Below are 16,781 nucleotides of genomic sequence, written 5' to 3'. Positions count from 1 at the left end.
CTCAAATTCCCCTGCCATGGACACAGACAGCTTCCAATAAACCAGGTTGCTCAAAGCCCCATCCAGGCTGGTCTTAAACACTTCCAGGGATGGGGCATCCACAGCTTCTCTGAGCAACCCGTGCCAGGGTCTCACCACCCCCAGGTTGAAAACTTTCTTCCTAAGATCTAAATCTAAACCTACTCTGAGTTTAAAAACATTCCTGCTTGGCCTTTTAAAAGGTGTCTCTCCATCTTTACTGTAGGTTCCCTTCAGGTACTGGAAGGCTGCAATTAGGTCACCCTGAAGCCTTTTTTTCTCCAGCCTTAACAATCCCAGTTCTCTCAGCCTTTCCTCACAGGAGAGGTGCTCCATCCTGACCATCTTGATGGTCCTTTATATTTCTGCTCTTGAGAAAAATCACTTATCTCACCACAGAAAAATTGTTGCATGTTAGTAGTAGTTTTAAATATATTGTTAATTCTATCATCCTTTATGAAAATAATAAAAACTATGGTGAATAGAGATAAGGCAAACTTACAAGATGCAAAAAGCTGTTACTGTGTGCCTGCCTACTGGCACATTTGAATATTGACTTAGTATTCTGGGGTTAAAAAACCCAACCAACTAAACTGGTACAGAAAGACAAACCTATTGCCTGTGCTTTCTGCTTCATTGCACATGAACATCAGGACTCAGTTAGGGAAACTCAAAGTTTTATCACCTTTGTTGTTGCATGCAGCAGCTACCTGCTGAAAGGAATATAGGAACTTGTCTTACAGCTGAAAAATTAGGAAGCTTCTGTTTATATTCCAATATGAATGTGTTTATAAGATGAAAAACCATCTAGCAATAGATGATAGCAAAATCTCTAGCAATATAATTTTGAAGTTGTAAAAATCCTGATCCTTTCAAGTGAAAAGCTTTGGGATGTGCTTTGGATTTCTTTCTTCGAAGTATAATTTTTAGCTTTTGCTTAAATTATGGTATAATAATTTAAAGATATATCTATAGAAAAAGGAGGTATATAAATGTGAGTTTTAAGTTCATGGATATGTGTATGTATCTGAAAAGTTATTTGTTTGGTAGCACATATAGACCTTGGGCTTACTTGTTTCTGTGTCACTTGCAAAATGATTTCTACTACATCTTTGATCATTTTGAAATGCAGTTATAATTCTTTTTATAAGCTTGGTTTGGTGCCGACACTTCCTTTCATCTCTTGATTGTTCATAATAGAATTTTAAAAATACTTGTCAACACTTGAGCCATATTTGGTCTTCTTTTTGCACCCTTCACAGCATATGGACTGTCAGTTTCAGTTTTGCTGGAACAGTTCACTTAGGTTCTCAGTTCAATTTATAAAAAGTGGCTGAATGTGCTCTCAGCAAATGTAGTTTGTGCCTTGACAGCCAGCTCCACCTCATCCTTTCTCAGTGCTATGCAGGCATTGTACTGTTTCATCTTCTAAGCAATGTCCTTTTTCCTCTGGTTTTATTCTCTTCAGAGCAGTACAGCATCTCTTCAACCTGAGGCATCCCCCTATGAAAGACATATCCCAGTTTGCAGAACTGAAGAGACCATTCCTGGTCCCTTGATCCTGTCAAGAAGCACAGGTGCCTCTAGAAGCAGCCATGCCCTGATTAACTGGAGAGTGCCAGACAAAGCAGCTGTACTGGATTAGTGAGGGGGTGTCTGCCCTAACTGTGTTTTTTGAGAGAGGGCATGATAAAGCAATAAAAGTTAAAATTCAGTTTTCAGAGACGGTTTGGTATAGGTTAGCAACTCTGAGAAAGCTGAGTTAAGGTCAAAAGAATATAAGCACCCTCATTAAGATGTCTCTTTTTTGCTGAAATGATTCTGTAGGCACTTGCACTGAGCTTGTTCAACCAGCTCAAGAGTTGCAGACTGGTACCTATGTGTACCTTGTGTGTGACAGCTGAGTCAGGCTGATGATGCAAGATCAAATCTAAACATGGTACATGTAATAAGTAAATTAGACTGTTCAAAGTAAGTAGAGTAAGTTTAAGAAACTTGCAGAAAAGGGAGGGGGATGGTTGTGGTTTTTTAGGAAGTGTCACACCATTTAAGCCTTGTGTTGTAATTTTAAGGCTTCATGTATTATTTTGTAACAAAAAAAAACTTCATTGTGTTAGACACATTGCTATTTCACAGACGTTTAGACAAAGTACATATTCTTTACTTTTATATGACTTCCTTGGAAACCTGATATTTTTGTGCATTTTTTAAAAAGAAAAAAGACTTCAGCCCCAAACACAGCTTGATGTGCTGCACATACCAAAAAAATCCATTTAAAATCACACAAGGGGGCCTGGCTTTCAATGACAGGAGGCAGGAAATTTAGTGTTCTGACTGAAATTCCACCTCCAGTTCATACTCTTGCAGCTTCATGTTGTGGCATATGCGGTGTGCTTGACCCTTTGGTTCTTTCTCCAGCAAAAATGATACAGGTCTCCACAGGAGTTTCAGCTAAGTCTCTCTGATTTGTAGCTTTGCAGTTTTGAGTGCTTAAATATCAAAAGTGAGGGTTTTGGAAAGCATGTAAAGGACCTTATTTAATTTAGGTGATATTTCAGTTTTTTCCCCCTCAACATCTGATGCTTGCTTACTTTTTTTTTTTTTAATGAATGAAAGCTAACCATCTTGTCTGATTGCAGTGATCAAAGATGTGGGTTTCCAGAAAAACACTTGAAGAATTTTTAAAAATCTGTTTGGGTGGGTTGTACCTGGCCACGCAGAATGCATTTTGGAAGGAAATTCATGTTGCTCTACCTGGTCATGACACTTTATTCTGAAGACAGAAAGGTGGAATTGTTTCTCAAAAATTGCAGGAAGCAAAAAGCTGACAAAAACATTGTGTTCTGGAGGACACAAGCTGGCATTTCCAGGCCCTCTCTGAGGAGGGAAGCTGGCAGGCCAGTTAAAGGAAAAGCCTGCTGTGGGCTTATGGTGAGCAGGTAGGTTAAACACACGGGGACAGCTCTCCAGACCAGGTCTGTGCTTTTACCAAAAGCAGAGAGGCGGTGAACGCTGTGTGAGCCCTGCATTGTGCTGCAGGCAGTGGGAAGCTGCTTAGATGCATCTGCACTGTGTGGTTAGGCAAGACGGGTGGGTTCTCACAAAAAGAAAGTTCACATGTAAGAAGAGCTATAATCAGAGACACTAAAGAAGTCCTCATGTAAAGACAGAAGCCAAGACTTTAAAACTAAAAGTCTAACTTGAGGTGCACAGTCTATATTATGCATGCAGGTGCTAGATGAGTAGTGATGAGCAACCAGTTATTTCAGTGAGAACTTCTAAGCTTTTCTCCCTTCCTCTCCTCTATTTTTAAAAATTAAATCTTGGCTCTGCAGGCTATACCTTGGCTTTAATTATTTCCCCCTCCTCTCCCACAGGAGGATGACTGACTTGTTTTATCACTTCAGAGCCTGTAATAGTGCACAACTTTTATTCATTATATATTTGAGATAGGAGCATCTAACTATGTTGTGTTCTGAGGAAGACTTGCTAAATATCTTGCTGGTGCTAACCTCTTCCTCCTTTCTAGAATGTCTCAAGGATAGAAGAAAGATAAGAGGCAGATAAATGTTCCATTGTGTCATTCCTTGTCTCCCTTCTGCCCATGTGTGAGGCACACACATGTGGGTGGGTGCTCTGTGTGTGGGTTGTGTGGGTGTTTTTGGGGAGGGGTTTTTAATATCTCTGTTTTCACACTCACTGTAAGCCGACTGGACCACTTGCCATCGCCTCAAGCAAGAAAGAAAAACATTTTTTGTATTTCAACCTCTAAATTCTTTTATTAGTGGCTAGGTTGAAAAAATGAGGAGATGTAAACTTCTCAGCTGTCATGGTATCGGGGGGAGAGAGAGGAGGAGAACTGAACACTGTCTTGAGCACTGGATTTTCCTGTTACTTCTCTATGTGAAGAGAGGCAGTCCAGTTAGGTACTGTGATGCTGGCCACTTAACTTTTTGCCTTGTAGGTTTTTTTCTCACATATTTTCAGTAAATTTAGTTTGTATGTAGTGCTTTCTGTTATTTCCCCCCTTTTCAGTCTGGATCCCAGGAAACATATTCTTGAATTAACGGGTGTTCTGTAGTTTCACTTCCTCATTTTGCTTTACTTGTCAGCCATCCAAAACATTCAGAAACTCCTTTAATATTTGCTTTTGTACATCAATATTAATAGAGGATCTTGGTGCCTTCTATAATTGCCAATAAAGGGTTTGAGCACCCTCAAATGTAAGTGGATGTGTTGAGTGGACGTGGGAGTGTTGAGGTTTGGAAGAGTACTCTGAAATAGCTCAAAGAGAGTATTCTTTGTGCAGAATTTAAAGTTTGTAGTATGAGAGGTGTTCATGTGCTGTAAGTTTTGCCCTCAGTAGATCCTTGTAGCTGTTTCACAGACTCCAAAAAGTGAAGCAAAGAGGTTATTTTTTCTGCCATCTTGCAGCCATATAATCTGTGGGCTGCTGCTGCTGTTATTTATGTGGGGAAGGTGAGAAAGACCTTATTTAAATGAGAAGCTCATTGCTAGGAATTGCAGCTTCTCAGCAGAACTGAGTCCAGTATGTTTGAAATGCTGTCAGTGTGGATAGAACCTTCTGCTCTTAACAGAAGTGTTATTGTAGAGATGCTGTTTCTCTTGCCTGTGTCAGCAACAAGGTACTTTCTCTTCTATGCCTGTGTGCTAATTTATGCCATATTCCAGATTCTTATCTGCACTGAGACTGGGCTCCACTTAGAATCCAAATGGTTGTGATTTCAGATTATAAATGCAGGGTTTTTTGTTAGGCCTTCTTTGCTTTCTGGTTTTTTTTCTACTAATATAATTACAGGAAAAATGGTTATCAAGGTCAGTTTGTATAGATATACTGGGAGTGTTTTCCGGTTCCACCAAAATAAGCTTATTTCCTGCAGTATTTCAGACCTGAGTGTGAGTGAGCATCCAGAAAACTGCCCTCATCCATGTGGGTTGCAGCAGTGCATTGTTGCTATGTGCCTCAGCTGAAGACTTACCAACAAGAATCTGTTTGTAGCAGCAAGTAGCCAAGTGAACATTACATTTTGATTGAATGGAATGACAGAAAAGGGCTCAATTCAGCATACTGACCATAAGAGCTGTTGGAATTAGAGAATTAAAGGAAGACAAATCTTGCTGAGTTCTTTTCCATGCCAACGCTTGAATGTTTGGAATGCAACAAATGGTTTTCATTACAGCTCCTTCCTGAGTTAGTGCATGTTAATTCTTGTTTGCCCTTATAAAAGAAGCCATGCCTGTACATGCCTTTTCAGAAGGAGGAGCCAATGAATTAATCAATGCCATAACTGACAGAGAAGAAGAAACAGAGGTAGATCTGTTGCATTTCTTGGCTTTTGGTTCTGAGTTCTGAAGAGTGACCAGGCTATGGCAGTTGACAAAGCTGACCCTTTCCTCTGTGAATAGCTGGCACTTAAATTTATTTTAATCCTGTCATCGTTAACACCTTTAAAGAAAATACACAATTTTTTGTTAAAGAACATGATTGTTTGTATTGGTAGAAAAGCAGACGAGAAATTGATTTTAGGTTACAGATTCGTTTCCTTCGGTTTTCAGGAACTGAGGAGCAGGAAAGTAAAGGAGCCTTCAGATGCAGACTTTTGATTTTGCTTCTGTTCTTTCAATCAAGCTGTTTTTCCAAGCCACTTGTGCCCTTGTGATCCCTCATTAAAAAGTTTGATCTTTGTTCTGAAATGTGTTTGCTTCACCTGTGTTCTCTTTCAGTATTTGTGTGTTTCTCCATGGCAACATTAGTTGACCTGCTGAGCAAAAGTATACTCACACAGCCCAAATTCAATATCCAACTTGTTCTGCTTCAATGATTAATTTATTTTGTTTAAAACAATCAATGGAAATGGAAGGTTACTTGGGTCAGAGGTACTTGGGTCAGATGTTTTTGTAGATTTTTAAATTGTGGCATTTTTAACAACTGGAGGTTTAGGAACCAACTTCAAATTTTAAAAATGTCAATTTAATCTCATTGTCAATCTCACTGTATCAACTTGTAGTATGATCTTTTTTTTCCAGTTCTGCACAGCTGAAGGTAATGAAAACAGTTTGGGGAAAGGACAAAACTTCCAGTCCTTCCACTGTAGCTAGTTATGCCAGTTGTGACAGAACAAGGGCACATTGGCCTGTGCAGAAGCCAGAAACCTTCAGAGCAGTCACTTGGAGACTGCACAGTGTGACAGGTGACTGTTAAACATAAGAGAACTGAAGATGCAGTTGTCTTCCTTGAGACAGGTGGTCTGAAACTGGTTTTAAAGTTCTGCAGAAAGCTTAGTGAAAAGCTCTCAGCTTCCTTTTATTAGGAATGAGAGTTACCTTCTTACTTCCAGCATTGGAAATGATACAAATATGCAAGCTCTGTATATTTTGGCAGTCTTTCATGCTTTTGTCAATAATGTCTGCAATACTTTATTTTGCTTTCCAGGTCTCCCTTCAGAGTATAACTACTTATTCTGGGTTTTGCTCTGATGTCTCTCTTCCTTCTCCATGCAGAAAATGCTACTGCCACAATTCTAGTTTCTCTTTTCTCCTGCATCTCTACCTGTTTCTTCAATGTGTTTTTGCAGTATATTCATTTGTTGCTATCTCAGTGTTTGTCTTGTTGTGTTCTGGGTCCCTGGATCTCTTGCTCTTTATTTGCCTCATTTGGTTTGTCACCTTAAATGCACTCTCCACACCTACTTTTCTTAACCACTTAAAGCCTTGTCGTTTGCAACATTTGGCCAACAGTACAGGGGTGTCTTGTGGTTATTTGTTGCTTTTCAAATGACAGGCAGTGACATTTAAAGTCATCTAAATAGCAAGCCAAATTTTTTCTTTTGGCTTTCCTGTGTCGTATCTGTTGGCTTATTTATATCAGACCTACACACTGAAACAGCATTGGTTTTCAAAATAGCATTGGAAACTCTTTGCAATTCCCATCAGCCTTCTTGCTCAGACTTAGCAATATTTGGAGTCTTTGTTTTTGATGAATAACTGTTAGAATTGTGTGAATCTGGTGCCTTTTCTTTAAGAGCTATTAGTTCTCATATTAGTGTTTAAACTGCTATTTTGATTTTTGAAGCTAAAATCTGACAGCTGAAGTTGGGTATTATCTGACAGCTGAAGTTTGTTATTAGTCTCTTGAAATGAAGCATGTCATGCTGTGCTTAAGTACTGTTATATGCTGAATTTCTTCATTTCATATGCTGGAGTCTGATAATGTGACTGCAATTGTGTTACAAGGCAGCAGTCCTATTATGCTGATTTTAGATTAAAGTAGCATGGCTGTTGCATGGGGATAAGTTATACACTGCTGCTTCTGCATTTCATAGCAGTAAACAATAACATCAGAAACCTCTTCAAGGTTCTTTGATCCAGAAATCATCTGTGCTTGGCTGAGCTTCTGAGTAACTTGTCCTTCAAAGGAGGTACTGCCCTCCTTCTTCATAACATTTGGGAGAGGTACCAGAAATGCAGTTTAGCTGAAGTTCTGTTTTCACAGCAAAGGTATCAGCTCCTACCTCGGTTTTTTTAAAGAAAGTGCACAAAAATATTCTAAGATGCCAAAGTCTTTCAAACCAGTGTTCAGCTTGCTGTGTTAAGTTGTAGTAAATGCAAAAATAAACAACCTATAGCTGTTGCTTTCAGACTGGCAACCAGATAAGCTGGCTGTTGGTGTCCAGTTACATGACAGAAAAGTAGCATGAGGAATAATGGGTAGCTGTTTCACTGCAACCTGATGATACAGGGTTTGAAAAGGTCTGAACACTGCTCCATTTAGCTGTGATGTCTCTAAGAAATGTAGTGCCCTTTGCTTTCATTGTCATAGCCCAGTCAGATCTCTGCTCCAATTGCTTGTACACTTATGTGATGGCTGCTGTTGTTGTTGTAGCAGAATAATGTTTTGAGATAATGTGTGTGCTGTAGCCTTACTGTACCAGTACTGTGTCAGGGACAGAATAAAATCCAGTGTTCTCTTTGGGAGAGGTGCATTTTCTATCCTTCAGGATATTCTTACCACACAGAGCTGATTTGTGCCAGTAAGAGATTGAGAACAAGTATTTTTCTCTTTCAGTTGCACTGGCAATTAGGAAGTAATGTACATAGTTTTGTGTCTGTCCTGAAAAGGCATTGTTGAAGTCCTCTGAAAAAAATAGGCCATCAGGCTGCCTGTTTGCATTATCAGCCTGAGTGACTGGAAGAATTGGATTACGTACATGACACCGAGGGAGCACTGTGCAGTGCTTGGCTTAGGAACAGTTCAGATCTCTGCATGCAAATATTATCTGCTGGCCAGCTAAAACCTGAGATCGACGAAAGATGTCTAGGAAAATCTTAGTTTGGTTGTTCACTTGATGGTTAGCCTCATGTGCTTCATGTGTGTAGAAATTAGAGCCAAAGGCAGAACTGGCACCTCTGATAAATGAGGGCTGTGCACTTGCTGGGTGGCAGGGAGGCCTGGTGGGCTTTTGTAGATCTGCTGCAAACAGGTTTGACTGTAGGTTTTGTAGCTCGTGGATGCTGTGTGCAATGTGTGTCAGCTGTCCCCCAGCCCATGCTAGAATCTAGTCCTTGCAGTTAAGATGGGTGAATGACCCTGTTTGACTGGAAGAGTGCTGCAGGAATGTATGTATTGGATACATTTAACTAATATGGCAACAATGGATCAAATCAGTAGGCTGCTGTGTTGAAAAGGAAAGCAAGAGCATGCTCGATATTGTAGCCAGCTATTGTGCCATTTCATTGTGTGTGTCAATACTCCTAGGGGCTGCTTGTTTATTAGCATTTCTGGAGCAATTTGTGTCATGGAATGGCACAGTTCAGAGAACAGAAAATGAAAGCTAGGTCAGTGATTCCCTCCCCCCTTGCATTGTCTTTCCAATGAATTTAAGTATGGTGGTGCTTTATGGATGGTCTGTTACTGGCCTGTCAGAAAGGTAAAATGGTTTGAGATGTTTGCTAAGTGTCATTTTATAATTGAATTGTTCAGCCAGGTGCTTTGGTGCTTTCTGTTCCAAGTTGGTCAGTATTGTTCTGATTTGAACATGACGAGATGAGAGGTGCACTGTTTCAAGGAGGTTGGGAATATATAACATGTAGAAATCTTAGTTGCTGTTTTTAACTTAAGCATGATAGCAACTTATGTTTAAAAAAATCTAATTTTATTGAGCATGGTTTTTATTTTTGGTTTTTTTTTTTTTTTTTTCTTGTGTGCTCTATAAGGTCATCCAGTTCCCTTAGGGGTTCAGATAAAAGAAATGAGAAAGATCAAAGCTGGAAAAGCTCAAAGCAGCATTGTTTCCAACATTGAACCAGGTTGGCTACAGCTCTAGTTGGTCTTGAAAATCTCCAAGGATGGAGATTGCATAGCCTCAGAGTGACCTGTTGCCGAGCTGCTCTGCTCCCCTGGCACAGGATCTCCAGCACAAGGAGCAGGTTGTTCTGGAGAGGGGGGGTCATGCCCTGGGCTCCGGTGCAATGCAGGGCTGTGCCCGGGCTGGATGAGCCCCGTTCCCGGGGGATCGCACAGGAGCCCCCGGCTGCTTCGCGGCGCCCCCTCCCGATGGGCTCTGTGCCAGCTAAAATCGCTCGGTGCCCCCTCTGCCCGGACAATTCTGCCTCCTCATGTAGTTACCTGTGTATCTGCTGAAAGGGTTTTCAAAATCCACTGGCGAGATCAGCAGTGGGTGGACCCGAGCTGTAAAGAAGAAGCTTTTCTTGCAGGCTGTGCAGGAGGTGATCTGTGACCCCCAGAGTTACCAGGAGAGTCCAACTTGTGTGTGTTCTTTCTTTCCTGGCTGTAGCACAGCCTTGGGAGATCAGCTACATCCATCCATGCAGGGTGTATAGCACATGTTTGCCTGGTGTCCCAGACTCCAAGACACAAGAAAGAGCAATAAAATACAAGCAGGTTCCAATTTTCTGAAACAACAAGAGCTGCAATTTCGGGGTTTTTGGTTTTTTTTTAAATGTGAGAATGATGCTACATGTTTTGTCCAAGTGAATGACACAGGAAAGACGTTAGAGAGAGAGTTGAAGACCTGTGTGGCACAAAGAAGTGAAGTTGGTGCAGTCTGGCACAGGGATACAGGTGTGGGCCAGGCTTGGGAGCAAATTGTCCTGTCTGGTTCACTTGGGTTTCTTTGACAGAAGTCACTGCAGTGCTGCCAGGTTTTCCTTCTGGAGTGAGCTACTCTCTTTGCCTGGTCCCTGGTGGGGGCCTGGGGCTGGGAGTGTAACAAGAAGCAGCTTAAACACTTTGTAGCTGCTGATGTGCTGTAAAGGGTCTATACATAAAGCATAAGCTGTGCTGCTGTAGTGATTATTCCAGCACTGGAGTTGCCTCGTCTTAACCTGGGCTACATTACCTTGTATCATTTAGGTGCTGCTTTGTTTCACTGTCTCTTGTAGCATTTATCTTTCCCTTATTGTGCTTTCCTTTTTGAGAGGGCCACCATTTGATGGGGTTGATGTAGTACTGAACACACTGGGAATCATATTGCTAATTAGAACTCGTAGATACAGCAGTGAAAAAATAGAACTTAGAGCAGCACATTGTAATATTTTCTTTGATGCTGTCTCAGTTTAAGGAAACTTGATCAGGCCCCATGACCTACACTTGGATGCTTACCTCTGCCTTTGTTGATTAATTCTATATGAAAGTCAGCTCTGCATTGTTTTTTGCCCTAATTTTCCTCAAGCTGAAATGAGAGAGTGATAGGGTATTGCAGGGGTTTCTGAAGGGTCTATTTAAATACCATAGAGTTAATACAGTGGTGGCTGTTGCCTCTTTAATATGGGTGTTGGTACAGGTGGTGAAGGGAAACATTTTCAGCTTCTCTTGATCTGTAAACTTGGTGCCTGCCAAGCCCATATGAAAAAAAGGTTTTAATGCGTAACTGAGCTGAAGTTACGTGTTGTAGTGATGAATTTTACATTCCTGACAAAATATTAAGTTAAATAATTAATTACAAATGTCACTTTGTCTTTTCAGTACATCAATTGTGGTAACCTGGAACAGCTACTAGATGGCAACCAGCATCTGCCCTGGACAGTGAGGGTGAAACTGGCATATGACATTGCTATGGGAATCAGTTATCTTCACTACAAAGGCATTTTCCACCGAGACCTTACATCCAAGGTACTGTTTACAAAATTAAGGGAACTTCTTAATGAAGGTACTGTTACTGATTGTTGGGTTTTCTCCCTTCCTCCATTCCTTGCAGAGAATTGCTATTACATAAGGTGTGATCTAAGACATTTTGAGAAACAAATTGAAATGCTGTCTGTAGAATGAAAACTCTCCTCAAAACATGTTCATAGTTTGTATGGAAACTAGAGAAATTGTTATCATGAAGGAAGATCATCTCTTAAATGAGTTCAGTTAGGATTTCTCATAAAGCAGCTGCAGAGTTTTTCTAGTTCTGAATTCTGGTTCAGTAAAGTATTTAAATCCCTGGATAATTAAGCACAACAATCTAACATTTGGAACAGGTTAATCATGTAAAGAACCCAAATTGAGGGGATTATTACAAACGCACTTCAAAATCTCCTTGTTGTTTTTGTTTCCCTGTGTAATTCACAAATCTTCTGTAGGAAGAGTGACCTTTCATTACTAATTCTGCCTTAAGTGCTGTGTACAATCCTGGTTTATGTTTCTTTCATTTTTAAAGTCAGTAAGATCAATATAGTTTGCCTAAAACTTTCAAGTTCTGATTTTTTTTCCAGAATAATATATCAGTGGCAGAGTTTTCAGTGGTCATAGATTTTTTTTTCCCTAGTTGCTCTGGTGACATGTTGCATGAATTTAGCTGGCTGAAGTAGCTGGATAATTCAAGCTCAGCTAGAAATATTGACATAGGAGCACTGAGCTGTGTGAGCAGATTGTCCCAGTATTCACACTGGCTCTTACCACCCATTGCAGCCTGTACTGAGGGCTTTGCTGTCCTGCTTGTCCTGTTGTCTGGTGCTAATGAGCTGGTTTAAACTCACTGGGGGCCTGCAACATGAAAGTCTTTCAAAACTCTTCTTGAGAAGGCTTCATCATGTCACTTCAATCAGAATAATGTTAATTTAGTCTAAAAGGAATTATTTTTTAGGATTAGAAACAGTTTTTAGAAATAAAACCACAACAGAATGTGTTTACCAATGAGGCTGCTACAGTTTTAGGGGTTTTTTTAAAGCTTCCTTAGTGCAGTGTTAAACAGATGTAGAGTCTGCATTTAGTCAAGGTGAAAAAAACCAGTTCAGCTGGTAGATGAAAGAAGTATTTTGGTGAAGTCATAAAATACTTTCTTGGCTGTTCTTTCAAGTGAAAGGCACTGAATTCTGTAAGGAAGAATATAAAATTTATGAAAAATGCCCAGACTTGGTCATGTCACTTTGATATGATACACTCAGAAAGCTCCATTTCAGTCACCTTGGTGTGTGCAGGTAAGAGATCCATAAAAATATCTGAAAAGACAGCTTGGTATTCCCCTTTCTCTTTCAGTTCAGGATGTATTTTAGTGCATTTAAGAGTAGAGTTACTGCAAGGAACCGAAGTAACTCAGGAGAACTGAGTGCCTGCAGCATTTATTGTAACACATTCTGTGATGGTCAGTCATATGAAAATCCAGTTCCTGGGCTCCCTGTGAATGCCTTTGTTCCCAGCTTTACATAACTCTATGTCATTCTCTGGTGCTGCCCTGCCAGTGCTTCAGTGTTATCTATTGTTGAATGCCAATTGTTTGGAAAGCTGCACCCACTGGGAGGGGTGCGGGATGTCCCGGAGAGAGCAAACTCATCAGAGGCCATGGCAAGTAGTTAAGGTTATTCAAAAACAAATGAACAACAAATCAAACCCAAAGAATTCACCAGCAGTTATGCTATATTTGGGTGGTTCTTAGCACTAAAGTTATAGTGTCTGTGTGGGTCACATCAGAAGCTGTCAGCTTTAAGAATAATACAGAATTTAATGACAGCTATAGTCTGTGTTTTTTAAATTTCTTGTGGATTTTGGGGTTGGTTTTGTGTTGTTTTGGTTTTTTCAAGTTTAATTAATTGTTTTATGTCATGTATGCACTTTCCTTGTTCTGTTTGGAAAGGAAGTAGATGAAGCACCTGGCCTTAAACAACTCATTAATTTTATTAGCTTATTAAGGTATTGATGAGATAAACTGTAAATCTGTTGGGCGAACTACTCCCCTTTTGGGCAAATGTTTGCACTGCTGGCTGGTAAGTTTTTAAAAAGTAACTTTGTTCCAAAGAAAAACAATGAAAATAACCATAGGGAAAACCTGTCACCAAAATGTTCAGTTCTTAGACTACAGCTTTTGGCTACTGCATGAGACTATGCCTTGGCTTTTACCAGGTTTGTACTGGTGATGGATGAGTTCTCTTCATTCTTACTAGTAAATAGTCAGTGTGTGAGCAAGCTGTAGGAAGATGTGATGGACTCTTGCCTTGGGAGAGAACTTGGATTGAACAAGGGCAAATTCAATACTATTCTGTATTGTCCTTCTTTCTTCAGTAAACTTCACTAACTGATGGGATGGCTTTATTATTCAAATGAAGCCAAAGACAAGAGTTTAGACATCTGCAAAAGTCAGAATAGGCTGAGTTTGCAAGGTGGCAGAATATGGAGTATTTTTCTATGAAACTTGCTGGCCTTGACTGAAGCGTGAACAGAATGAAACTGAGACTTTCTGTGCAGGAATGTCTCCATGCTTTACATGTTACACTTGGGACAACAGCCCACTGCAAACTGTCCCTTAATATGAATTTTACTAGTTTCAATTAATTTAGACCCACACTTCTGCCTTTCTGTTTCTGGTAAACTTCCAGTTCCTGCAGCTTCCTGGAGTGGATGGTGTCATACATTAATTTTACTGTGTCAGTTATGGCAGCAGAGCTGTCTTGCTCTTAGCATTATATGTGTCAATGTATTTGATGCCTAACAATTTTAAGAAAGAAAAGTTCCTGTCCCTTGCCAATGTGTGATTGGAAAATAAGTGGGTTGGGCCATTAGTATATAGCAGGGAGATCTCACTTCCTAATTGCACCATGTGGAGAGGAACAGCACAGCATTGATACTGCAGGAGGCCAGAGGGAAGAACGGTAGAGAAGAGTAGATGTAGGTCATTATAGTTGATGTGACAGCCCAGGGGCATGTCAGCCCTCATCTCCCACTGGTGCCCTTCCCCATGGCCTTCTGTCAGAAAGAGAGGCAGCTCTGCTTAGAAGGGCTGTGCTGCCCCGACAGCCGCTGCTTCCCCACGTCATGAGCAGCTCAGTGCCTGGGCTCTGGGCTTGGGCTGCTGTAGCTGGTCAGGCTGAGCTGCCCCAGCTCATAGCAACAGCCTGGCTTGAATCTGTCAGGAGGTACAAGTGGTCAGACTGGCCATTTGCAGCCTGCACAGAGCAGGGGTGTGAGCAGAGTGACTTGGACTTTTTATAGGGCAGGAAATGTGGTGTCCGCACTTTTGACTTGTCATGAAAAGATTTACATGGAAATGAAGCCACACAGGGGTTCTGACAGCCAGCCTTGTTGGTTTATTCCCTGCTCTTGGTCCCTGCCAGTCCCTGGCTTGGGCTTGTGCTCTGTCTTGTCACCTTAGTGGTGCTCTCAAATTCCTCACGCAGCATATACTATTCTACTCTGTTCCAGTCTACTCTTTGCAGAGGTGGCAACAGAACCATCTTATACAGAGGTCTCACCACTTTTCAAGTTGAGAACATGCCTAAGTCAGTATGATACCATAGACTGATATTTTGACAGTTTACACCCCCTCCCTAAAAATCCACTACCAAAACTCTTGATTAAAAACAAACGGGCAAACCTCCAAACAAATGCCTTTTAATTTTGCAGAATTATATAGAATTGAAAAACAGGTTTTTTAATCAATGGTAGGTTGTGAGCAGTTTTGGGGAACATTGTGAGTTCCATTGATGATAAAATCTATGGAGAAATTGTAATCTCCAGGCACACACGCACATTATATATATAAACACACATGTGTATGTGTGTATTCCTGCCAACATCTGCTTTCACTTCACAGTGTGTAATGGCTCAGCCTTCTCTCACTGAGAGAGGAGCAGTCTCAGTTACTATGGGACAGTGTGTAAGCAATTACTGTGGATTATCTGATGTAACATAAATTTACTGCCTTTGGGCTTGAAAGTGACATGCCCTGCCTTCCTACCGTGTATGCTGTTTGCTTCTTTAAAACAAAATAAACCCCATGGCCATGAACAGCACCTTTGTCTGATGAGTCTCAAAAGTTGGTGCTGCAGTTGCAAGGTTCCCTTGGTGCTTGAATAAGCTTTTGTCTGGATATTTTGCACTGAAAAATTTAGCTGTTACAGATGGCTATTTCTAATGATAGTCTCAATACTAAACTTCTACTGAAACTTCAGGAAGCAAATGGAACCTCTCCCTTAAGCATAATAGTTTCAAAAGTGTATCTAGTACCGTAAACTTCCTGTTACACATTTAATTCTCAGTGGGGTTTGTCCTGGGGGAAACAGGAGACACTTTTTGAACAGCTGATACATCTCAATTGGCCTTTAAGTATTTTAATTTGGTAACAGTCAGCAGAAGGTTGCAAATGACACTGCAGTGGCATTTCTGTGTTTTCTGGAGTGCACTAAAATCTCTGGGGAGTTTAGCTTGTATGTAATATCATAAAATAAAACTACGATGTTTCTTCATCTAAGCAACTTATTTTTAACTCTGAAACCCTTGAGTCTATTTTCATTTTTGTTTATATAAAAGGGGGAGTAGAATATTGCATTGGTCTTAGTAGGATTATGCTGTGCAAAGCAGATGTTAAGCTCCTGTAACACACAAAGGGGGCTTTATGTTCTTTCACATCTGTCTGCATAAACAGCTCTGTTAACTCTTTCAGACTCATGTACAGAGCTCCTTGCTTCTATTAAGAGATTGCTTAAGGAAGGACTGATGAGGTCCCTATTTTGGGAAGAAAAACCCCCCTCAAAAACTCAGCTGAAGTCAAATACTGCCCTCTTTGACAGTGTGAGCTGCCAAAGGAAAGATATCCCTGTCTGTAGAGGTCCAGAAAGAAAGCCTGAAAAGGTCACCAAGTTTTATTGCCTTGCAGCTTATACAAATAGTGCAATAGTAAGTCAAAAATCCTTTCTCAAAGCTCGTGTTGTGAAGCTGCTTGGCATTTCATTTCATAGGCAGTTGTTGAGAGGCTCTTTGCACTAGTGAGGGGTTTGAACTCTTGCATCTCTGAGCTAAAATCCATTAATGGAACTTCTTCATACCACACTGATGTACTATTTTTTACAGAAACTGAGAAGTATCACTTTGTTAGAAGAAACAGTGCAGTTTGTGCTATTGTACTTTTCCTACTAAGATACCACCTCTAGATTAAATTCAAAAGCTATTTTTAACCTTTTAGTCTCTACCAAAGCTTTGTCCCTGTTTGATCTTGATTTATCTTGTTGGTAGAATGTGAATTCTGTCTGTCTTTCATTGAGTGCACATGAACCACAGTGGGCTGTGTTATGTCACCTATTTATGAATTGCATCTTAAGTCTGGTAACTCCATTATCTGTGTTGGGGTTTGGCATTACTAGGGTGGGAAGTGTGGAGAAAAAGAGTGTGGTGGTGCTGAGGGCTCACCTTGACTGCTTGGAGGATCTCAGCACAGAATGCAGCTTTACCATCTGCACAGTCTTGCCCTGAATGAGCAGTACAGGCTGGGGAAGTGAGATCTGACCATGCTGGTGTATGTAGAAAGGGT

The 16,781-nt window shown here is 40.6% G+C and overlaps 1 protein-coding gene across 1 annotated transcript in view; it reads left to right on the top strand.

Annotated features, from left to right (window-relative positions):
* Positions 1-16,781, top strand: part of TESK2 (testis associated actin remodelling kinase 2) — a 74,159-nt gene that overhangs the window by 42,079 nt on the left and 15,299 nt on the right. The window contains exon 5 of the mRNA XM_054285863.1: positions 11,024-11,170. Within this exon, the coding sequence (XP_054141838.1) occupies positions 11,024-11,170 (147 nt within the window). The remainder of the gene's footprint in view (positions 1-11,023; positions 11,171-16,781) is intronic.

Source organism: Melozone crissalis, unplaced genomic scaffold (assembly GCF_028551555.1).
Source record: "Melozone crissalis strain CALT ecotype California unplaced genomic scaffold, PUWL_Pcris_2 ptg000045l_1, whole genome shotgun sequence".
In the NCBI taxonomy this organism is placed as follows: Eukaryota; Metazoa; Chordata; class Aves; order Passeriformes; family Passerellidae; genus Melozone; species Melozone crissalis.
This window is presented reverse-complemented; position numbering and strand designations above follow the sequence as displayed.